General features: G+C 39.2%; 1 protein-coding gene across 3 annotated transcripts in view; it reads right to left on the bottom strand.

The window, feature by feature from the left end:
* Nucleotides 1–992: 992 nt before the first annotated feature.
* Nucleotides 993–25,411, bottom strand: part of LOC132977818 (RNA-binding motif, single-stranded-interacting protein 2-like) — a 31,114-nt gene continuing 6,695 nt past the window's right edge. Inside the window, exons 2-14 of one of the 3 annotated variants that reach the window (XM_061042698.1) lie at nt 21,663–21,823; nt 14,521–14,579; nt 14,199–14,290; nt 10,985–11,142; nt 10,799–10,878; nt 10,569–10,678; nt 10,345–10,388; nt 10,049–10,142; nt 9,457–9,507; nt 7,866–7,976; nt 7,597–7,677; nt 6,716–6,803; nt 993–4,633 (exon numbers count right to left, since the gene is read on the bottom strand). In XM_061042698.1, coding sequence (XP_060898681.1) covers nt 6,723–6,803; nt 7,597–7,677; nt 7,866–7,976; nt 9,457–9,507; nt 10,049–10,142; nt 10,345–10,388; nt 10,569–10,678; nt 10,799–10,878; nt 10,985–11,142; nt 14,199–14,290; nt 14,521–14,579; nt 21,663–21,823 — 1,122 coding nt within the window. In that variant the 3' untranslated portion in view covers nt 993–4,633; nt 6,716–6,722. Of the gene's footprint in view, nt 4,634–6,715; nt 6,804–7,596; nt 7,678–7,865; nt 7,977–9,456; nt 9,508–10,048; nt 10,143–10,344; nt 10,389–10,568; nt 10,679–10,798; nt 10,879–10,984; nt 11,143–14,198; nt 14,291–14,520; nt 14,580–21,662; nt 21,827–25,411 lie in introns of all 3 variants that reach the window. The other 2 variants (XM_061042696.1, XM_061042697.1) reach the window with 2 other exon arrangements.

The following is a 25,411-nucleotide window of genomic DNA, read 5'->3' as shown; positions in this document are numbered from 1 at the left end:
AAGTTCAGTTTGAGTCTGTGTGTTTTTATGGAAAACACTGTTTATGTGAAATCTGAAAGCTAAAAAACAACACCAACAACATGAAGTAACCTCCTATAACTACATGTGGTTATTAGATCAGTTGCCATTTCTATTGAAACTTTAATGTGGCCTTTGCGACATGATATAGAATCATGACTGTTACTAGAAATATCTCAACTGTAGAGTGAAATCACATAGCATTTAAACTTTTTAAAAGAAAATGAGTTGCGTCTATTTAATGCTGACATAATCATCAATAAATCAATAAAATTACCACAAGCAATGAACAGTGTCTTAAATGTGTAAGGTGGAAATGAGTACTTAGATTGAGGTATTCAAACACTTGGTAACACAATTATGTTGTTCACAACAAGGGTGTAGGTTTTGTTTCAGAGTAAGATTTTTCTTTTAATTTATTATACGATCTCGGTAAGCACAAAGTAGGTTTTCTTAAAAATAAAATATAAGTAAATTGTGGCTAAATTAAAGAGAGTCAGTAGCTTTTTCTTTTAAAAAAATAGACTTGTGCAAAAGTACTGCTGCTCATTCATCACATACTATGAATATTTTATTTTTCAGTTTTAATTTTTTAATAGTGAGGGGTCATGTCCCCCACAACCTGAAACAGTGACATCATGTTGAAGCCACTTTGACACTGCATGTCACACTTACCCATTCACACACATTCACACACTGATGGTAGGGGCTGCAATGTAAGGTATCAATATTAACTCATCCATTCATACACATTCATACGCCGCTGACGAAACAGCAGGAGCACCTTTGGGTTAAGCATCTTGCCCAAGGACACATCAACATGTTATTGCAGGAGCTGCGGATCAAAACTCCCGACCTTCCGATTGAGAGACCACCGACTCGACCACTGAGCCACAGCCAAGACTCAGATGCTGCAAAGTATGGAGCCTCTGGAATCTAATAATGACCACAAAACATAAAGCACAGTTCACACGTTCATTGAAACAAGGCTTTTATTTTTAAAAAAGGAAAAAAATTGACATAGTCAAATTCAAAGATAAAACCAAGAAAAAAGACAATCTTATCTCAATCAATAAAAAAAACACAAGTTACAGACAATTTTAGCATCTCTGGCACAGGAAGACAAAAGTAGCCAAGTGGCTTTGCAAAATAACCAAATATCAAAACCTCTTTCCTCTAACAAAACTGTACAAAATGAGTTCTTGTATAAATAAGAAAACTGTTCTCAAGCAGGAGCGTGAGACGAGCCCGAAGGATTTCCAAAATGTCTGGAATTCACGCAAATTTGGTTTCCAAAGTGAGGAGCAACAAGGCCATTTTTTATTTCAGGTTGAAAAATGTCAACATAAGAAAACATTGTCGTCTTTAAATCATTTAAGAATAAAAAATAACAGGGAACCTCTTATTCTATATTCTGTACATGTGTATCATGATGCCGTTTGTTGCAAACATAAAACTGATGGATATTCTGAAGTAACCAAATCAAAGTAAATACGCACATTTTAAAAATCCAGACTGGGCAACATCTTAGCATCTGCTTGGAAATCCTGTTTTAGCAGCAAAACATTTTGAATCTATGAAATAAGCCATTAAATGGACATTACTGACAAATAGAGCATATTAAATTAGTGTCAACTGAATAATAAGTGCAAGCAAAAATGTTTTGTGTCAAATATTGTGTGCTCTTTATACCGCACACCATTAATCAAAGCAGTCCTAAAATTTCATCCGATTTTAAGATTCAATGATTTTCCTGATGCTTTTTCAATTTGGAGCACCAAAATATCCTTTTATAAAATCTAAAATTAAAATAAAAAAACAGAACAAAAAAACAAAATAAATAAACGCTGCATTGCAACAAGTGGTCATTTCATAGTTTCAAAAACCTGTTTTTGTATTAAAAGTAATGGCTAACACATGGAATATCATTTCTCTGAACATATAAACAATATCCATGACATTTTCCTTCATGGTGCACTGAATCTGAACAATTGGTTATCACTGTGTTTTCTGGACATGACATAAATCATAAAAAAGATCACAAAACACAGAAGAAGAAAAGGACACAAATTATGTGAAGAGAAATGGAAGGAGAGAAAAAGGACTTTATACAACGTCAGCTCATGTCTGAAAAAGGTTCTGTATTCCTCACGGGTGTTTGCAGAAAACTAAGAGTATGCGTTCTCTCAAATAATCCATGAGGTATGAGGAAAACTGTTTAACACAGGATGATAAAAATCATTTCAATCTTTAGACGTTTATTTCAAATCAGCCTAAATATTTCGTTTTGTCTCGGGTATTCTCGGAACAATTGCATTAAAAGGAAATAAACGTAAAAAATTTAGAAAATTCTGTGCCTGTTTCCAACCATCAGAACCAGAAAATAGCTTTTTATTCAGTGACAACGAGCTAATAAGATTGGTGGCGACAACATCTTTGGTTGTGGAAATGAATAGAAACACACAAAAACGTGAAGACAAAAACAGAATCATCAAACTGCAAGCTTTGAGAAAGTCATGATCACACTGTTTTTTCCCCCCCACTGGATTGATTATGGATGGTTTGAGGAGCAAGGAAGGAAAAAGCACCTCGCAACCGTACAGCTAACTTGACTGACGCGACGACCAACTGAATGGCATTCAAATAAGCCTGTCATCATTACCATAGTATTTACAACTACGTTTTGATCCTATGAGACACAAGGCAGTTCTTCCAAAGAGAAAACATTAAGGCTTAGCTTCAAATAGTTTTTGCAGAGTTTTGGATCACTCACAAATTCATTCAGACAAACTGTCTCACTAAAGGCTATAAGAATCGTCTTTAATGGCACTTCCACGGTCTCGTGAGCGGTACTTTTGTAAAACCATGATTTCTATTATCTACATATCTACAGTTTATGATGTCTGTATAAATTAAAGTTCAACATATTTGGATGGACTGTCGAAGCATACCTGGGCTTGTACGTATGAAGCCTCTTTGAGCCACAACACAGATGCAGCCTCAGTATGAATCTTTTGGATCAGCACTAAACAAAGTCATGGTTTGGTTCAGCACTCCTCTTCAAAAGGCTTTCTACACACAGGTCACGCAATATGAGGACAGAAGACACGAGGTTAAGAACGATTGTTCTCTTCTTCCGTGTGGAAACGAAGCAAGAGAAAAATGTATGTGCATAAGAAAACAGCGTCAATCCCAAGGTGGAGAAAAACAAAACTAACATCTACTTTCTATTTAAAAAAAAAAAAAAGAAGGTAATTCTAAAACTAAAATCCAATCTACTTCAAAGATATATTCATCAAAAATAAGGTAAAGTAGCTCAAAAGGTTTTCAAGTGACAGACAAAAAGAATACAATGAACTTCCTACAAACTAAACATCACTGGAAGAAAAATCAAACTCAGCAGCAGCATTGAAAAAAAAACAGATTTACAGTTCCCTTTCCTATCACACAAATTACTCTCTCTCAGGCATTTGTATTAGTTCTCTATTTGATTTCCCTCATTGCTTTTGCAAAACTACATCTTAATTTAGTAACTGCATTGCTCTTAGTACACATACTCTCTCAGTAACCAATCAAATCTGAAGCAGGATGAAATCAATGATGCCTTATGGAGAGTCATAATAGAACCGCTTAAAACCACTTCTTATGGACACGGATGCAACAACAAATACTCTATGACAAAAAGGGAACTACTTTTAGTATGAACATGTCTTATGAAGCCATTTTGATGTGAAGTCATCGGCCAAATGTAATTATGAATGTTGGGTACACATCCTTTAGAGTCCACTTCATCTTGACTGTAAAAACTTAAGTATTGAATAACTTCTTTTCTATAAATGTATGTTTAAATGATCTAAAAACTCTTCAAAATAGACCTATAATTCAATATAAATAGAAATAATTGATTGTCTTTTGTTCACATATGAAAGAATGGTTGAAAGTTAAACACTAACACAAAGTTAAACTATGGTCTAACATGGTCTGTAAGAGTGGAAGTAGCTTTAAACGGTTAATGACACCAGGCCAACAAAGTGTGTGTAAGTTCTGAAATCTGTACAAATCGTTGTCCATGCTGCTGCAAATAGAACGTCAAACAACAGACATCAGGAAAGACAAACATACAAGTTTGCATATTTTACAAAAAAATAAAAGACACATTGTGTTTCAACTCTTTCTTGAATCACCCTGAAACATCCAGAATGCTTTTTAAAAAATAAGAATTTGTTACATTGCGTGCACAAAAATAATGCTCTGTCTTTTCCTCCTCTCTTAATTTTCTTTTTTGTTCAGCTTCTTGTTATGTTCCTTTTTCAGTAATCAAAATAGAGCTTAGCTTCTGTGAGATAGAATCCCAACCTTTGGTTGAAAAACTCTTGAGGATTGTGAGCAGGAAAGTCAGATATTTTGGGTGTTGTCCTTTTTCTTAAAAAACGAACGAAAAAACAGACATACACACATACAAACACACACGCACCCACAAACACACCAACACAAAAACACTCACACATGTTCCTTTTGTTATCCATGTTCAAGTCCGGGTGCTAGGTGCGGAGCACAGTTGTCTTTCAGCAGAATCCTGTGGTTGGATTTTTCTCCTGCTCTAGGCCCCACCCTGCTGGAAGCAACAAAACATACACAAACACACACACACACACACTATTGGTATTTATTTATCTATTTGGCTTTCATGCTTCTATAGGAGAGAGGACAGTGGATAGAATCGAAAACTGGCATGAGAGAGCGAGGAAAGACATGCAACAAGTGCTGAGGGTCGAGACCGGGCCACCTGCTCTGAGGACTATAGCTCATGTAGCTCATGTAGCTCATGTAGCTCATGTAGCTCATGTAGCTCATGTAGCTCATGTAGCTCATGTAGCTCATGTAGCTCATATAGCTTATGTAGCTCATGTAGCTCATATAGCTTATGTAGCTCATATAGCTCATGTAGCTCATGTAGCTCATGTAGCTCATATAGCTTATGTAGCTCATATAGCTTATGTAGCTCATATAGCTCATGTAGCTCATATAGCTTATGTAGCTCATATAGCTCATGTAGCTCATGTAGCTCATGTAGCTCATATAGCTTATGTAGCTCATATAGCTTATGTAGCTCATATAGCTCATGTAGCTCATGTAGCTCATGTAGCTCATGTAGCTCATATAGCTTATGTAGCTCATATAGCTTATGTAGCTCATATAGCTCATGTAGCTCATATAGCTTATGTAGCTCATATAGCTCATGTAGCTCATGTAGCTCATATAGCTCATATAGCTTATGTAGCTCATATAGCTCATATAGCTCATGTAGCTCATGTAGCTCATGTAGCTCATATAGCTCATATAGCTCATGTAGCTCATGTAACTCATGTAGCTCATGTAGCTCATGTAGCTCATATAGCTCATATAGCTTATGTAGCTCATATAGCTCATGTAGCTCTATGATTGTGATGTATTTTCTGTTTTATGTAGTTTACCTTTATTGTTGTTATCTTTATGATTTGTGTGTCATGTTGCAATGTCTGTTAGTCTGTCCTTACTGTTCTGTTCTTTCTGTTTTTAACTATTGTAAAGTGTCTTTGTGTTTTTAAAAGGCGCTTATAAATAAAATGTATTATTATTATTATTATTATTATTATTATGTAAGTGGGGTGCCAGCTCCAAAGTCAATATATACTTGATTTAATAATTATGAATTGTGACTTTTTGTGCTTTTCAGCATGAACAAATATGTGCTTTAAAAATAATCCGTCAGTGACCATGACATAGGAATTGGCTGTATGCTTTAAAAAACAGTCAATGCTGAGTGCAAAAGAGAGTAACGCAATCCTGGAGCACAATGTCGGTCAACTGATTGTGTTTTAGATTTAATAAATATCTACAAATAGATATCTGTTTGCTGTGGAGCTATTATTCCCCTCTTAGATGTTCCTTCACAACACCAACTCAGATCTCACTTCCTAACTTGTATTTGTTCTGTAAATGATGACAACTCAAGGAAACGGATGACTTTGCCAGAAGTCCTTCATCACTTCAATAAGCTGAAAGTTCTCATGAATCAGCTTACAGGATGCTCGCTCAATCTGCATATTTTTTTGTTTCCTGAACTAAAACAGTGAGTAAGGATGACATGTGTTGTGGATTTTGATACATTTAGTTTATAAAAATCAGCAGTGCTGAATATTAAGTCATTTAATCAAATGGTAAGATAGCATTTCATTAGAAGCAAAATGAATGAACCCTCAGAACACAGGATGCATCTTCAAATATTTTTAAGACAAACTTATATCAAAAGGAAAAACAACAACATCATAGTTTGTCATAGTTTGGCCTAAAACTGGCGATAATTAATGCAAACATCTTTTTCAAATATATTTTGAGTCATGAGCAAAGTTAAGCTTCCTTTTATTGTAACTCCCCAATCAGACAAGAGTTGATTTGAATTATTATCAATGACATAACCAGTCTTTTTAAAAAATGATGAAATGATTATTGTACCATTTACTTGATCGTATCCTTAAAGTAAAAACCTCAGCCTGATTAATACTACTTTACAAAGAGCAAAGTGTAGACCTGCTTTGTATGTATTCTGTCATGAGATAGCTGTAGTTGTGATTAGACACTATTCAGTATATATATGAAAATTGATGGATTGATTGATGATTTGCTGTACGGATCGATGGAGCTTTCATTGTCTTACCTTTGTTTCACTTGTTGTGTTGGTATGAGTAGTTTGTGTGTTCGGCAGGGGTCTCCATGGAAACCTGTTGCTGTTGACCACCATTCTCCTGAAAAAGAGGATTGGTGATTTTAAGGCAACTTGATAATTGCTTACAATTTGTGAAAATTAAACAGGTTTCATTAATAAATAGGCTGTATTCTCCCACTGCCCTCCCCATCAAAACGACATGATTAGCCTTTTTGCAGATTCATCAAAAAACAGTCAGATCTCACAGGGGAAATCTGTTAACCAGGACATATTTGCTAAGAGGCTTTTTTAAAATCAAGCAGTGGCTGAAGTTCATGCCACATGTCATTCTGCGTTCAGTCTAATTTTTCTACCTCCCTCTTGAAAAGTTAGTTTGAGACAGCATATTCAATATGACCACCCCCATCAGTGGTCTTCAAAAGTCAGCTTAAGAATCCAATGGGTGATGTCACAGAGACTGCATCCACAATTTAGTCCACAGTCTATGCTTCCAGCAAAGACATTAACAGTTATTTTGGAAACTTGAGATACCCCCAAGTACTGCCAGTTTATCCATTTCTGCTGAGTCTCAGTTTGGCTGTCAATAGTAAGTTACCCAAAGGCTTCACTCTGGCGTACTTCAGCGGTATGAATCAGAGAAAGAAACCGATTTTATAGCAATTTTCAATAAACCCCCAGGTCTTAATGTATTTTAAAAAAGTTAAAATGCAAGCTTTCTACGTCTGTACTCAAAAACTCACTCCTGGTCTCAAAACCATTTTTAAGCACATGGATGCCTCAGGTTTTAGCAAATATGTCCTATTTCAATTGTCACTCTTTCTCTTCATGGAAATGTTCAATGTAGGCAGCTGAGGTCGAGGCTAACTTCATACCTCCACTGGGACACTGGAGGGAGGCACTTGGGTGTACTGGGGGAGGTAGGTCCCCTGCATAGATGTGTTGGCCGGAATATACTGTAGGGAAGGCAGAGAGGAAAACACAAATAGTGCGTAGAATATGACATTAACTATTGATCTTGTTCATTTCAGGACATTTAGCTAAGGGACAGTTAATTTCCTTATGCATCTAGCTTGTGTCTATTGTGAATATAGTGTGTGTGTGTGTGTGTGTGTGTGTGTGTGTGTGTGTGTGTAGTACTGACTGTGCCTGTGCTGCCCAGGGAAAGGTGGGTCAGCTGCTGGGTGAGAGGTCCCATCATGGAGGTGGGCTGGATGGACATGGCGTGTTCCATTGTTGGGGTAAGAACTGTACCCTGTGAGTGCATAGAAACACACACAAACACAAAGGTAAGTGATCACCAACGGAATCATGAACGTGTTCATATCCATCACAAAGTAGGACGATTGTCAATAAAATGTATTTAAAATCAATCAAATGTATTAATAAAGCACATTTACAGAAGTTTGATCAACTTTTTCTCTTTCCATTTCTCTTTTCCTCTTTTGGCTATTTTAACGGTAGCCTATTCATCAGCAGCGTGTTTTATAGAGGCGTCCAATTAACCCCCTTCGAGTTTTGAAATGTTCCATTGGATATTCCATTCTAATTAAAGGTCATTCACATGGAGGTTAGTTTATGGTGCAACATAACGTCCTGATCCAAAGAATGCAGAGAAAAATAGAGATAACTATTAAAACAACAGCATCAGAAGGTTCATCTTTAATACGAGACTTGCAGCTCAATCAGGGACAAACAAGCGGACATCTGTCACCCTCTGATCAGCGGAGGAGGTTGTCAAACATAACGAGCCACGTCAGCGAGGGTTGGAGAGCAAGGGGGAGGGGGCTGTACATTAATGTATCAATAGTGATAGGCAATCTTTTACATAAAAAAGGGGGGAAATGCTTCAATGGTCTGGGTATGTAGGCTGTGTGGGGGAAACATACTTGTTTATTTTTTTTATTGTTTAGTTGGCATATTATTTGTCTATTTGGCGTATTTTCCAGCTGGACATTTTGGCCGTTGATATGTGTGCTGGTGTATGTGTACATATTTTATTTATTTTTTTATTTTATATGCTGCAAACAGGATTGCTTCAACGAAGTTTCGTTGTATAACATGCAATGACACTTAAGATACATCTATCTTATCCATCTTACATCTGCCGGACAACTGCACATGATACCTGGGCCAAAAGCCTGTAAATACCGACATCAACCCTGATTTAGGGGCCTTGACTGCAAAAGCTTGGCCACCTCTAAGTTTAAGGTTAGAACGAGGGACAGCCAGGAGGTCCAAATTGGAAGATCTGAGGTGCCTGGAGGTAGTGTAAGGGCTCAGGAGGTCAGTTACGTAAGAAGGGGGCTAAGCCATTCAGGGCTTTAAAAACAAACTGGGATTGTTTGCAGACTGGGAGCCAGTGAATACAAGCTAAAACTGGGCTGATATCCCTCTCCCTGGATCCAGCCAGAAGCCCGGCTGCAGCATTTTGTACTAGTTGCAGTTGGGGAAAGGATAACCGGTACACAGGGAGTAACAATAGTCAAGTCATTAAAGATATACAAACATGTCAAATGATAACACTTCTGGTAATTGTACTGGTACTTGAGCTAAGCTTCCCAATTTATTTTTTTAGCAACTGAATTCCATCCAGCTTCAATGACTATTGCTTGTATTCACACTTAGCTTCATGCTACGAGACAGCAATTCAATCCGCCAAGGTTGCTTAAAGTGGCTGGGTGTAAATGTGGTCCATGAGGAGAAGGAGGAGGTGATGAAAGAGGGATACTCACAGCTGGCTGCATGAGGTATGACTGATGGTGCATCCAGGATGGGCTGTGTACCTACAGAGCAAAAAGACAACTTTCAAATCCACCAGAAATATTCATCTGTTTTTTGTTTTTTTTTACAGTCAACTGTCAATATGTCAAAAATAATATCTTCCCTAAGTATATGATAGCTTACAGTAGCTGTGAGGAACTTTCATTTTGTCAATTTTGGCAACCCCTGAGAACAATGCTGTACCTCTTATGTCTTTGCTGGTCGTTTCCTGTACATGTGAGTGTGTCATTTTTTCCCCCCAGAAATCTCTTGATTCCATTTAATTAGCTTACATGCTACACAAAAACACTGTGGCAGCAGTAGTAACATGCATTAATAATAACTGCATTAAATTAGTCTTATAAGATGAAGATCCTGTTTGCTTTCGTAGTTCATAATGAAGCATCCATATGAATTTGACTGTTTCACAACCAGTTTAAAACCACTCTCAGTATATTTAAATAACATGGACATATTAAGTATGGCAAAGAAAGGAACAGAAATTATTTAAGATGAGATCTTAAAACAGATATATTTTCATTCTAAATACAAAGAAAGTCCCACCTGGTAGGATGAGACAGGAGAATGCATGTAGGGTGAGAGGGAAGTCTGGGCGATCATTCGGTTTGGTGCCAGACTGTAGGGCGAGGAGTAGAAGCTGGCAAACAGACAGGGCAGAGTAACAATTTAAAATAATATCACAATGACAACAATCTACAGTATGTGTTCAATCACATTAACAACATTGTTGTGTTCCTGCAATGCCCAGCAGAGGGCAGTATTTTACCACAGTTTGAAAACTACACTTATTTTCCTGTAGGGCTGGGGCTGTTTCCAGTCAGTCCGTGCATACCACTCACCCATTTTGTAAGGCTGTGGGGTCATACGCAAGCGTCATTCCTCCCTGGGAAAACAATACACAGGATTCACAACCAGTGAGGTCATGCAAACACTGGTGCAGTTTGAGCTGCAACAGTCAAATAGCACAGTCAATAGAATGTTCTTGCTTTCTTTTACAAGGAATGTAACAAGAGAACATGGGAAGATCATTTTAAGTATCCTGAGTCAAAAACGACCAACTTACTGTATCACCGTCTCTAGCCCAGGGCCTACCATTCTGCAGGTACTTTCCCTGGTTTTGCCTCTTCTTCTGACCCCCGTCTGCAAACTTACATAATAAGGGCTCTGTGGGCACTGCGAAAGCAAAAAATTAAACAAGAAGACAGATTTGAATGATCACAGTGAGGAGCACACATATGCGGCAACAATCAACAATAACGGGTTCCAATAACACAAAACAAAGATTCCACGCACCAGGCACTCCAGGTGGAGTCTTGATGAACTTGCCATTGAAATGCTGAATTATGGCCTCGCACTTCTCTGTGGACTCCATTCTGAAAAACAGTCAACTTTATTCCTCAAAAGTATTTAAAGCACAAATATATCACCATCATACGACATCACAGAGTAGTGCATTATGTCGAGGTGTTAAAGTCTTACCTTGCAAATCCTACGCCGCGACTGGTCCCGCTAGCATCTCGCAGGATGCGTGTGGAGATGACCTGGCCAAAGGACTTGAGCATGCTCTCCAGCTCTTGCTCGTCCATAGATACTGGCAGGTTGGAGATGTAGAGGTTGGTGGGGTCCTGCTCTTGTTGCTGTAAAGTTAGTAGACAAAAAAATGTGTTTGCTAGTGTTTACTTTTTTGGGACTTAAAAAGTAAATGATTACATTACATTACAATGGCACAATATGTTGATGCAGAGGTTGAATAGAAGTACCTCTTCTTGTTAACTACATCTCCACTTTTAGGTGTTTCACTGATAGATCTTAATTAAAGAGTACTTAATTAAAAAAGGTATCTTTTTTTAGCAGTACACTTCCAAACATCTATGCGATTGCATTTGCAAATGGAAAATTTTCTTTGCCACTTTCAAAATATTTTTCACACCGCAGAAATTCCTGTGTAGGCTGCAGTGTGACCTGTCTTTCCATCAACACCTGCTATCACTCCCAACAGATTAATGCTTCATCATATCCGTGATCCATGTTAAGCATCAGTTTAAATAGGACACGATACAGATAAAATGTTTTCAGGTAATTATTGCCTGAAGAATGAACTGAATCTGTGAATAATCTGTGAACCCTGTGGTGCCTCAAAACCAGACAGATTTTTCCAAAGGCACACATGAATTCACTGACACGTGCAGATATTAATTTGTCTGCAAAGATTAAGTCGCACATTCCTGAGGAGGGTAAGTCTAATTAAGAGATCTTGATAGCTTCAAGAAAATTAGAGTGGAAAGAGATTATTCAGAGACGTATTTTGCAGAACCAGCTTGACAGTGAAACCTTGTGTGACTGTGCCGAAGCAGACAGGAAGTCAGGCATGAAGTTAAAGAGTACAGAGAGCAACAGGAGCCTGGCAACCAGGAGGAAAGAGGCCTGGCTTAAAAAAGAGGGGAAGGGAAAACAAGAGAGCAAAGGAAGAGCAAAGAGCAGAGGAAGGGAGGGAGAAGTGAGTGGCTTAAAAGGCTGATATTCTGTACAGAAGGAGGGAACTGACATGATTGGAAGTGGTGGGAGTCTTGAGTAATTTGGGTAATGAAAGAGGAGGATGACAGAGAAGAGGAAAGAAGGAAAAAGATAAATGAGAGCTTGCTGATTAACTGGCTCTTCTCTTTCATCAAAATATCTTTCATCTCTATCTTTTAACATGTCCCCTCTTCCGAACACACAGTGCTGTCAGATAGTTCTGCTGCCTGCAAAGTTTTGTTAAGGGGAAGAAACTGATAAGATAGATTTTTACTTTACACAGAAGAGAACAGCCAGAACCAAGATGCTATCACAGCTCGTCAGACAGATTTGATAGGTGCTCAACGTGTTTGTTGATCCAGAAAAATGAAATTGAGGGTGCATGGTATCAAAGTGATTCAACAGCTATTATTACTGACGATTTACTGCCTGTATGACGTGCCTCTTTTCTCAGCGTCCAGCCACCTGCTGTGGAGGTAACCTATTTTTCTGTGATTGTCGTCATCCTGGGTGTGGCAATACGACTATAATGTAACACGGGGGACCACTGCAGATGACATTAATGGAGTTCAAGTCTTAATGACAAAGGACCTTTTATATCCAATCATACCGTACTTCATATTTACCATTTAACTCTGTTTGCACACATAATATCCAATATCATATTCAAACAAATATCCACCCTGCTGCAGCTATAACAATGTAGTTGGACTCAGGCCAGGCCAGGCACATGTGAATGGGCTGATGCGTCATAGTGCTTTTTTTTTTTTTTTTTTTTTGCCTGGCCCTAGGTGAGCCCTGTCTCTTAAGGTGTGTCTCTGTCTTTGTCGGATTTGCCTGCTTGGTGTCAAACAGCGCTTGCATGCTGACGTCTGAGTTTGAACAGGGAGTTGCTGGGAAGTAAGAAAGGGATCTATTTTTAAACTTTGCCATAGTTCCCTTGCTCCTTATGCATACTGCTCCTCTGGGCCAGCAACCTGGGGGACAGGTGGCCTGTTTGAGGACCAAGCATACTCTGAGGACAGGGAGTACAAGGTGTGGCTTGTCGTGTTTGTGAACAACAATGTGCAGCAGCCATGGAGAATGTACAAACACGGGAAACTGCAGGTGAAGGGTTTGATATTGAACTGATTTAGGAATGTAGGTTGTTTTTTCTGACCTGAAGTGACACGGTGACTCTGAAGCGGCAGTGTATATTTAAGTTTTTATAGTGGCGATCAACACCTCTGACTAAGCACATGCTGTCTGGGTGAGTCAAGTCTTGGTGTCCAGTTGCACTTAGGATTGTGTTGGCCCTCTTACAGAGGAGCTGCAGTGAACTTAGACTCCGGGTTTAGTTGCACTGGACCGGTTCAGGTAAGCTGGCAGCGTGGATCTGTTGCACCTTTCCACGGCTAGGCTTAGGGAGACCCTGGTGTTACATTGCAGTATGTCTGTTTGGGTGCACAACAAGAGGGGAGGGGACTAGAGACACCAGGGTGGAGTGTATTAAGTGTTGGTGTCAGCCCAAGGCCTGGGCCCAGACCATGGACAATGCCAGCCCATTGTGCCGGTCCCATTGACAGTGGGTGTAGCGGCACCCTCCCTTGGGTTCCCTCAATGGGGATCCTGAGAGCCAGAGGGATCAGCTTAATGGGCCGACAAGAGTTGCTTTGACTGCAAACACTTGGACAAAGAGCTTAGAACAAGTGCTACGACAGGAGCAGGTTAGCAACATACACAAGCAGAGAGATGAGGGTTGAGCGTGGGTGGGTTGGTGGGTCAGGGTAGTTGGGAGGGGTGGCTATAAAGAAAAAAAAAAAGAAACGGCATGAGGATGAAAGGATAGGAAGTACAAGCTGCATTAAGGCACATTCTTAAACTGTCCATTATAGGCCAAGATTCGCCCAATGAAGTATATCCAAGCACATGCCTACTTGAACTCGTGCCAACAGGACATTTTGCAGCCAATCAGACTACTCCATGCATCAGTTCATCTTTTACATGACAGAGGGGGAGTGTATACTTGTGAGTCAGGGGACTAGGACTCTTGGGGGTGTCAGAGATTATCAGTTGGCCCTTTGAGGAGCGTCATTTTAGAGATTGACAGAAAAGAGTAAATTGACGTTGAACCGATGGGTGATCGTTGAATGTTACGGTAAATATGGTGGTAACCTATCAAAAATGGTCTTTTTCTTACTTTAGCCATCTGAGCCTGGACCCCGCTGGACTTCAGGGCTGTAACAGCTTTCTGTGCTGCTGCTGGACTGTCAAAGTCCACAAAGCCATAGCCTGTTAGACAGAAACAGACATATCAAAATTGCAGTAAAGCTTTTTAGTTTTTAAAGTTATCTTTCTTGCAAAGCTGAATAAACAGATCAATACTACTTTAATTTCTCTCTTTTTAGCCAAAGCCATGCAACACCAGCAAAGGTTAGCTCAGCTTGGCATAAAGACTGAAAGCAAGGGAGAAAATCTTAAATTAGCATACAATTCAAACATTAAAACAGGGAGCAACTTACCTTTGCATTTGTTGGTGGTTTTATCTAAGATTGCCTTGGTCGACACAATCTTGCCATACCTTCAGGGAAACACAGGAAGAGAGAAAAACAGGATCAGTGATGATTGAGGTGACTTTTGGGCCAACAGGAGGAATCCGCTCCTACCATACACATACCAATCCTGTCACACTTCCTCCGGCTGACTACAGGTGTAAACATGAATACCAACTCTTTCGTGCAATCACTTGTGTCAATCAAGTGTCACAGAAAACTTTATCTTATTTTAACCATCAAAAGAAAAACATGAGAAAAGGACAATCAGAAAAAGAGAAAAATCATGCCATGAATTGGTTCACAAGCATAAAATATTCATGGTTTTGAAAATCACCCTTAAGGCAGTAAATTAAGAGTTTTATATAATATTGAGAGACTAATGGATGACAGTGTTATAAGGCTGTGCGTGTGATGGTAAATTCAGCAAACGAGGGTGGCTGGTGCTCTTCTGTTTGGGCGACATGGCGTCTGGGAGGAATGTACACTGTAACCTGATGCTTCACCCCTCCGGTTGGCCTTCCTTCCCACCACCTCCCTCTCCCTCACTCTGTTTTTCCACCCTTGCATTATAGTCTGCCGCTGGGTCCTATACTCCCACCAATTTTTACTGGACATTTGCCCAGATGACTCAGATTAGATGGACATACAGAGAACCAGACTTTTAAGTTAAAATATCATTCAAGCTATCAGAATCTTCATACACACATTCATCTTACCCAGTAGAAGACAGCAGATGATTGATTATTTCACCTTATAATCTCAACATTACATATTATAGGCCGTCAACATAGGAGTCATTCATCCTAGTTATTGTGAATGATTAAAAGAATAGAAACAGTATAGAGCAAACTTCTGCAGGAATGAATGATTCATCAGCAGTAGCTAAATGGCTGAATGACCTTTGCATAGGCTATGTCTATAGTTTCTCACTGTCATCTCAGAGATGCAAAGTCATCCTTTAGCATAAATACACAAAAGATTGATCAAATGACCCATTTATTGTGAGATCTTAGATCATCACAGTTCTTCCCTTACTTAAATTTAAAATTAAATACCGGTAAGTGCAAGTGACTTGAACAGTATCCCACCTTTTAAAAATGCAACTTTTTATTTTCAGGAAACGTCACTTCACTGCCCAGGATGCATTGACTTCATAGACTCTGCATATCAGACAAATTTCAAGCCAATCTCTGTCTCTCAGAGACAGAGTTCCTTTGAGACACAGTTTGATGACAAAACATGTTTGTTTGTTTGTTTCTATGTACAGTACATGTCAATGATTATTGTTGTATGGAATAAAGGTCATTTAATTGTCTTAACACTTCAATATATAAAACATCAAAACAGTTTTGAAGAAAATTCGGGAATCATACATGACATGCATATTTTTGTCTGACCATAAAGGTTGACAGAATATGATGCAAAAATGTCACATTTAACACATTGAACTTTCATTCAAAGCATGACAAAAAAAAAGCAGTTTCATGCACTCCTGAACTGGCAGTACATTTACATACAGTTAGAAAAAGTCTATTATTGCAATTGCCCAACCAAAACAGGACTTTTAAAATGCATGTCAACATGTTAGTCCGACCTGAAATCTTGTGAAGTCGACCTAACCCACTTAGATAATGCGATAAGGGATTGATTTTCTCTTGCATGTATACACCTCAAACCGACCCAAATTGGCCTGGACTTTCTTCACATGCTCCAAAGTTTCTGCTCAATGCTTTGACAAGGAAGTTGAACAGCATAAATGCAAAGCATAGAATAACTTGTGTTATCATCTGCATTTGAAACTCACCAAAAACTAAAGGGAAAGCCAGCGTCTAATTTGTACCAAAAGTAAAGCATAGACTAGAGTATGTATGAAATGAAGGGATGGCACTGATCCGGTCCCGGTATCAGATATCTGATATCTGTCTGATCCTGACTCAAAGAGCAGGATCGGGTATCGTGACAATGGGCGGATCCATTGGGCTGATCCTCAAGCCCGATTTATACAACTGAGTTATATGCTATTCTGTGTTTACAGCAAGCACGTAGCGTGCCACGTCACACTGACTGTCATCAGTGCGCTGGTGGGCCTGTTGCATTTTGCTAGACGGAGTCAGCTTGGAGGATGCCGACATCAAAGGCTATGCAGTTTGGATGTATTTCACGGCAACAACTTCTACTACTACATGCAATATCTGTGCATGTTTCAAGGGGCGGTGGTTACAACGACACGTTCAATTAAAAACTAAGAAAGACAGAACACTTGAGTTTGGATTGTTTCCTCTAATAAACTAATAACAGTTTAAAAAAATGCTGCTTCTTAATCAAAAGTTGACCAAAAATCAACATTTAGAGAGAAAAGAAAAGGAAATCAACAGAGGATAAGGTTTAAGGAGTAAGTCGTTAAACTTAATTCTCAGCAGCTTTGTGTTAGCGCCGCTGTTTTCTGAGCTGTTTTATCGATGAAGTAGTGCAGTAGCGTCCAACACAACAGAGTTGAAGCGCAGTGTAGTGCTCTGTCACGGTCCAAAATCAAACTACTAAGGATAAGTAGAAGACGCCAGCTAACATCACAGTCTAATCCTTGATGCCTACGAGGTCCCTGCTGCTGGCGAATGTGTAAACGTACGAGCATGAGTTCACCTACTGGGAGTTTAGGCCAATTAAAACAGTTGTTCGACCACCACTATCAATTTTCAGTAGCTGGCCAAAGTTTTGCGGTATTTCTTGAAAAGTATGTAGATAAAGCTTATCATTTTAGTACAGCATAGTCAATAATAATAATTACACATTTTTCCCTATCAAAAAAATGTTCCAGGGTCAGATGTTTTGGACCAGTGATCTTGAAAAGCCAGTGGCCCGGAAGGAAAAAAAAACATATTTTCTTAATGTCAACCCCTCCCTGATCAGCAGAGTAAAAGGATATAAAAGCTTACAGCTTCACTGCAGATACCTGCAGCTATACCGCACAGTGCAGTGCTACAGGCTAGGGTTAAAAACCACACCATTAACGGAATTTCAACAGCCATCAAGGCATCAACTTTATCAGTTTACTAAAGTGCATGACATTTCAAGAGACAACACTAGCAACATGAAAAAAGCCATGGACAACAAACTAAGTAGTGCATAGCTTCAGCTGCTTTTGCACTTACAGAGAAGCTCCTCAACGATTCACTGTGACAGCAGAGGGTGAGTGATGCTTTTTCAAGTGGTACACAGACTGCGGGTGAGACTGTGGCAGTAATTTAGTCCGTTTTTATGTGTGTTATTTATTTATAGTTGTTCTACAAAGACGAAAACCTGATGCTGCCTTACACATACATGATTCCCAGTCCAAGCCTCACAATGAGGAATACAGGTTATTAATCTTACCCTAGTCAGATTTGTATCGGCAGATACCATAGACTGTAATTATTTTTATTACCAGGCTGTAAACATGTTAATTTATGCTGTAAAAACTGTATTTTTTCCTTTTTTGGCTATAGTGTGTATGTGACTTCCGGGGCTCTTAGAGCCAGCCTCAAGCAGACACTCAACAAACTGCACGACTTTGCACTTCCACATTGGCTTCAAAATGTGGGGAAATTTACACTCCTAATGTAATGTACTGAGCTGTAAAGTTGGCCATGTTGTCCTGGTTCGACATAATCAGTTTGCTGCTTGCTGGAGGAAAGTTGAAAAAGTAACTAGCTGAAATGGACATCTACTGTAGCAGAGTTGACATACTTCTGTATCAACTCTCACCCGGTGCTTGTATTCCAGGACAAGGACCGTAGTCCAGTTAAATGACCTAATCGAGCTTTAACTGTAGCTCGACTCAACTGGTTCAAAAGGTATTGTGAACAATTTGTTTACCTCACACCCTCTGCAGCACAACATCAGCCCACCTCACTGTGGAGCAAACAGGGACTTGAATGACACATCTGACCCACATATGGCCGTCTAACATTCTTTCCCAGCAGGCCGTGTAACTCTTTTCCCACTCGTTTAAGTTTCCCTTTCAAGGGGAGGCCCCCCACTCCTGCCTCCAAAGCCGGTGTCTCCTCTCCACAATGACATCTCTGTTGATCCTGTGGACTCCGTGTGTTTCACATTTCAACCGCAGATGTTAGGTTCTCTTTGACTGTTCCAGCTTTGACCATGTGTGTCTTTATAGAGCACCTCAAATATTAACTTAATTCTTAACTCAGATGTGTCAATTTGCTGTATAGATTTTGAGGCCGACTTTTAAGGTCAGAATGTTTAAACTGGAGAATTAAAACTAAAACTATATACAAGTATATAGGTATATAATATTAATTATTAGTCAGGCAGGGGTTCAGTTGTTGGTATAATTAAGTCATGAAAGTCTGATAGATTCTATTAGTTATTGCCAGTGATTGTTCAGGGAGGTATGTTGTACCTGTGATTGACCCACAATGATGACGGATGCATGGCTAAAGTTAAAAAATGTCTCTGACACACATGCACAGCCCTGACCTGCAACAGTCAAAACCAGTTTGGGTGCTTTTTTACCAGGTTTTATCTGTGCGTGTGTGTGTGTGTGTGTGTGTGTGTGTGTGTGTGTGTGTGTGTGTGTGTGTGTGTGTGTGTGTGTGTGTGTGTGTGTGTGTCTGTAAAGCTGACATACTATAGAGTCAAGTTTGTCTAGGGGTGTGTACATTCACAGCTGTTGGAGCCAAGTCCGCCTCACAAAAGCTGAAGTTTAGATCAGGACATGAGAAGGCAGCACACTGAACCCTTCTCCGGCCTCTTCTCTTCTTCTTCATCCCAATCCAAAACTCTGGACTCTTATTTGTTCCATCTTTGGTCTATTTCCCTCTAAGGCACAACCCTTTTGCTGCAAAAATCTTGTTTTCCCATGGTTGTCAAGATTGAATCAATCAAACATTTGTTGTGGTCTATTCGTAAACCACTTTTGCTTCCTTCCTGCCTAAACAGCTCCTTTTTCTGAAAATCCATTAACGGTTTTAAACAGTTTAATTTCATGTGTCTAACAGATGAATAGCAAAGCTTCAGACAGAACAGATGTTATCCACTCACATGAAGTTGGTTTCTACATGATTCTTTCTATAGCCTTACCTGCCAACACTCCCGTTTTTCCCAGGTTTCTCCCGTATTTTAAGGTAATCTCTCGGCCCCATCCGTTTTATATTTTCTCACAGGTAACTCCTGTGATTTTCAAGCGACTACAACCTTATTACAAAAAGTCCCTATGCATTGATCAATAGGTTTTGTATGCTTATCTGAGTATACCAAAGTTGCCAAATCATCTATGACTCATGATACACACATACACAATCAACAACTTCATGATATTTCAACCCCTCTGTCCCTACGACCTGGCAACCCACAACCTGATTAAGAGGGTGTGTGTGCAGCTGCACTCTGTGCAAGCAGAGAGGAGAGAGGAAAACTGAATGAAGGCGGATGCTCGCTGAAAATGTAGGGAGAGGACAGCATTAAGTTTTTGTTTCTTGTCTGCCGGCAGTCTGTGTCTCTCGTCTTCTGCATCATTACAATACTTTTACATTTTTACACTTTTATTTAACATTAAGCGCCCTCACGTCTTGGTAACAATGTGTTAGTGTGTGATTAATCATCTCTGACAGGCTGAAGTGTCGAGGTAGAGAGAGACAAACTGACAGGTAAGAGGTCACATTCATAGAGCCAGGATCCCTGTTATTGTTGTGAAGCTATAGGGGAAGATTTCAAAGCTGACCGAAACAAGTGTTGTTTAAACTGAACCATTTACTGCTCATATCAGTTGAAAATTTTACATTGGAAAGGGTAAACAACACAAACTTCAGCACTGGTGCCTCAACTTTAGCACAGCACCCCCATGTACCCTCACGTAGTCTGAAACCCTGATGTTGGCAGGTATGTAAGGAATGCATGAAGCACCTAAGATGAGTATTATCAGATAAACTTGTACCAGTTGACGTGGACTTTAATGTATGTTTTCATTGCTTATTTAAAGCTCTAATAAGACTTAATCTTTTAAATCTTAATCTCTAATAAAGACCATGCTTTTGTTTTATATCTTCCTTTATTTACTTCCATCTCATATTTTACCAGAAAAGAGACATTTGTCAATGGTAAAGATTTGAATGAAAACAATGAATGTGAAATTGATGTCACATTTGACTGTGTACATTTTTTTCTAGTGGGTCCTGGGTGTGGGGGACTCATCTTTTCTTACTGTTGATACAAGCAGTGTCAAACGAATATCTTACATCTTTGACGTCATTTTTTGAACAACGACTGATAATTGTGAAGGCTGTGCATGATTTTGACCAACTAGAATACTGAGGGCGATCCAGTGGGGCGTCACACTCACGCAGGTGCGCAGATCTTTTCCAGTTTGCACACATACCGGCTGTATATTGTAGAGGTCAACTCTATCAAAAAAAGATTCCCCTCAGAGCATGTAGGAATTATCACTAACCGCAACACTGTAGGCTACTGCATGTGCCTCCCTATATGGACGCTTACAGCACATTGAGGAGCTATGGGCTGAAAGACTTTGAACATGTATGTGACCACTACAAATCATTCAAAGGGGGCTGAAGGTGCAGCGGGGCGGCATGCTGCACTCAGTAACCAAATTCTGATTTATGCTTGTTAGCCTGGCAGAGTCTGAGACAGTGACGTTTTTAAGAGTAACATCCATAAGCAGTGACTTCCAGAAATGGGTTGGTTGCCATGAGGTTGTGTTTGTCAAGAAATAGCTTCCTGTCAAATCATTAGTTATCCTTTTTATGTAAACTCATAAAAATAAACTAGAAATAGTACATTATCTTCAGAGCTTAAAAGATTTTCCGGGTGTATTTTTGACTTTTGGATGGAGCAAGGCTAACTGTTTTTCTCGGAGCTCATCCTTTTTGTTAAGATAATTGTGTCCTTGATCTAGCTTGATATTAAGTATTGACCTAAAAGTATATAATCAAGTTCCCAAAATGCAGCACTTCTTTATGAATCCATTTCTTTATGTTGAATATCTTAGGTTTAATCAATACAACAGAACGTCTGGTTTTTCATTTTACCTTGCAGTGCAGCTTCCAAAAAGAAAGACAATTTAATAAAAACAATTTGTTTAGATTATAACTCACGGTTGGCAGAGCTTGACCAGATCTTGGTCCGTGGTCCCAGGATGAAGGCCACGAATATACAGGTTAGTTTTACTCAACTGTTCCCCTCCCCCACTGCTGTTGCTACTACTGTTGGTGTTGGGACTGGGGGGCGCCATCTGGTGGCTGGAGGACACATAGGCCTGCTGCAACAGAAAAGAAACATTTGAATTAGTTGATGTGCATGAAGACACTTGAAAGGCATTGCCCAAAAAAAAGTATATAAAACATGAACAAACATTGGACAAGTACAGCAATTTTATATTCAATTTAAACCGTGGAAAAACTCAAGGAGTGTTATTGAGCATCTGAAGGTAATCCTGCAAGAGGCAGTTGATTATGTGGGAGCTGTGAAAAATAATATCACACAGCCCTCATGTCAACACTCACCAATACTGCTTTCTGAGGGGAATGCGGGGCCTCTTGGCGGCCTACCTTATATAGTGAAAAGGGGCCTCTTATGCTTTCTCTGTGTTGAGTAACTTCTGTTTTACTTTTGGAACTAAAAAAAAATCATGCGGTGGATTTCCAAACTACAGCTCTAAAACTAACATGATGTCAGTCTGACAGGATAAATAATGATCACAATGAAATTATTCCCATCTAAAGCTTTGTCTAAGGTTAACAAGATCCTGAGTTCAAGATGTAAAAGTATTGTTCAGTACAGTCCACACACTATAGAAGTCAATTCATCAAAATGTAACAGGAGGACAATAGGAAGAGATAAGTAAGAAGACATCAAAGGTAAAAGGACAATTCATTGCCACATGCCTGTGTTTTGAATGTCTGTTCTGATAGGATACCTCCGTAACCAGTCTGGGATAAAAGTGATTTCATTATCACAGAAGTCACATTAAAAGTGCAATCTTTCCAGGAATAGCTCTATTGGCCGTTTTCCAAACAAGACTCAGGCAATAAATAGTAGCACTTGAGTGCAGACCAGACATGCCTGAACTGGCAAATGTTTAGTTTGCTTTGAGAAAATGGCTTACATATTCTTAATCCAACAGGCAAAGGTTTTAATTCCATGTTGGATACAAAGGAATGAGAAAAAATGTGGTTGCTGCCTGAGCTTGGTGCAGTGAGGCCGTCTCATTTAAAAGAGCGATTGGACAGAGACGACAAGAGGACAATGGGTTAATTTCAGCAAAGAAAGGGTCACTGATCAGACCAGTGGTGTTTAGGAAAAGCCCAGCAGGAAGCATCTGTCACACCAGGACCACCAGCAACATCAACCAATCCTGCTAATTAGACACCACCCATTAGGCCCCTCTGACCTCTACTCTGCCAGCAGCATGGCCGCCCTTCAACAACGGGCCTCTCTCTTCCTCTACTGCTGAGCAAACCTGCAAAGTTTGCAGGTATAAAAGGCATGTTTTTTCCTTTGCTTTTATATTTACATAGTCATTAGTCAATGAGAAAAAGGACAGAAGCAGCGACATGCATTGTCAACCTGTGTTTATAAATAGTACTTTTTGTTATTTGTTAAATGGATCTGAACCCTGATTTGAAAGATTCAATTTGATATTTTTATGGATTCAAGAAATTAAGTGACCCAAATTAGCTTGTCAAAGAAATCATTGTTTGCATACCTACTGAATTTAGCTACAATATCCTGTCAATTTTCTTCTGTCTCATCTTTCCATCCACTATACATTTGAATCTTTTATTTAAATTTTGGTATCACAACAAACACAATGCTGAAGGCCAGGGAAAAACAGCACAACCCAGCTTGGGAAAATGTGTGTTAATCTGTCTCGTTCCAGTGTAAGTCATGATGAGTACGTTCTTGAAGACAGCTAATTTGTGACTGAAAGAACAGAACAGCAGAGAGCTATAATCTCATTCAAGCACTCTTTACCAAAGTGCCATTTCCCAATCAAGCTTTAGTCCATAGCAGGAGAAGATCTTTGCAGCAGCACCCCTTAAATGACCACTCTGTAACCAGCACATGCATTCATGCACTCACAAGCATTCGCCTAATAACACTAATGGAAACCACTCCAGTCTTGTTGTACAAGCTTTAAAAGCTGCATAAGATCTTAGATCAAAATATTGTGCATCGGACCTTGATTACGACAACAAATCTTAAAACTCTTTATTTCTTTAGTAATTAATGAATGAACTTGATTTTGCATAGACCTCATTAACTTATCCAGCTTAATAACAAATGTATCACCATTGAAGAAAAGCATGTGCATGTAAACAGACACTTTAAAGCTCAATTTAGTGTAGTACAAACAGGAAGAGAAGAAAGGTTCAAGTAGGCTTACCCATCCTAAAGTGAAGAACCCAAGCTTTTGCTCCCTCTGTCAGCTGTCTAAAAATGTATTAAGAGCTAAATTACATTATAAAACCTTGGCTGACATTATGATACGTCTTTTAAATCGCTTATGAAATATGATTAACCACATCCCAAACAAACAGCAAGTTTAAGTAATAAAGCTAAAAGTGGACCTTGCTCTCCTGAAGACGAACAGAGTTAACAAAATACTGATGAACAGGCGACTTAATGGAGCCTTTTAAAACGCCACTCCCCCTCCCATTGGGTGAATTTCTGAAGAATATCCTGCTGCGTTCTCACATCAGCTCACTCCGACTTGCTGTGGAAAAGAAACTAGGGGTCTGGCGGGAGAAACTCCAGGTGGAGTCCAAACGAAAAATGTGGTTGTTTGTGTTCACACCATAGACTGTAAATAAGGTTCACACTATACAGTTCCTCCGGCAATTACCAGGAGTTTTCTGCAAGTGTGAAAGCCCTAATAGAACACTTTTGTAAAACATTTTGGTATCTTTGCCTGATAATTGACTGACATAATTTACTCCAACATGCAGTCCATGCTGTGACAGAAAGAAGCCCGGTCTCTTTTAATAATGTTCCAGAAATGGATTTTAGCTGACTTCAAAATTGATTAAAGTGCATGAAAGTAAGGAAATCTAATTCCTTCTTGTTATTGTATGTTTTCTGACAGCTAATTTGGGACATCCTGTGTGGGACATGACAGTGTCAGCATCAGTCTCATGTGTCAAACTGTTGACGTGACACCCGAAGCATTTGAAACCTAAACCTGAGGAGAAGGCATGGGAACTTTTTATGAGATTATGACAACACAAAATTACAATGAACCAATTTTAACTCTCAGAGATCACTTTAAGATTGAAGTGTCTCACACAATTCTGATGACTTGTCCAGATATAAACACTGTCGATGCTTTATTTATCTTCCTTTGCTGAGCCACTTCAAATGCACGACAAAAGGCTCAAAAATATCTCAGGATATTTTTAGGCCCATCTTAAGATAAATAATAACTTCTATAAATAAAATATTTTCTTTATCCAAATTAACACCGATACATAAATACTGCAAGCTGTTACTGACTGACTTTAATCTCTTAATACATCAAACATGATAATTCATGTTTAAAAAGGCTCTTGTGAATGACGTCATGACTTCATTTTATTTTTCCAGATGCTGTCGATTTACAGGATTCTGTCTTTCAATGTTCCACCTTCCTTTTAGTCTCTCTCCACCTCTGTTTTAATCTCTGTGGCCGTTTAAGATACTGACATCTATACTAGTGGTACGTACTTATTTGGCTGTATGCAGTATGCGATCAAATGCGAGATCCGCAGTATGCCAAACATACGCAAATGTCATACTGGTTCGGAAATACATTCAGTATGCACCAGACCAGTCTTCCTTGCAGATACCGTTTCCCACAATTCAAAGC

This window comes from Labrus mixtus, chromosome 7 (genome assembly GCF_963584025.1).
Source record: "Labrus mixtus chromosome 7, fLabMix1.1, whole genome shotgun sequence".
NCBI lineage: Eukaryota > Metazoa > Chordata > Actinopteri > Labriformes > Labridae > Labrus > Labrus mixtus.
This window is presented reverse-complemented; position numbering and strand designations above follow the sequence as displayed.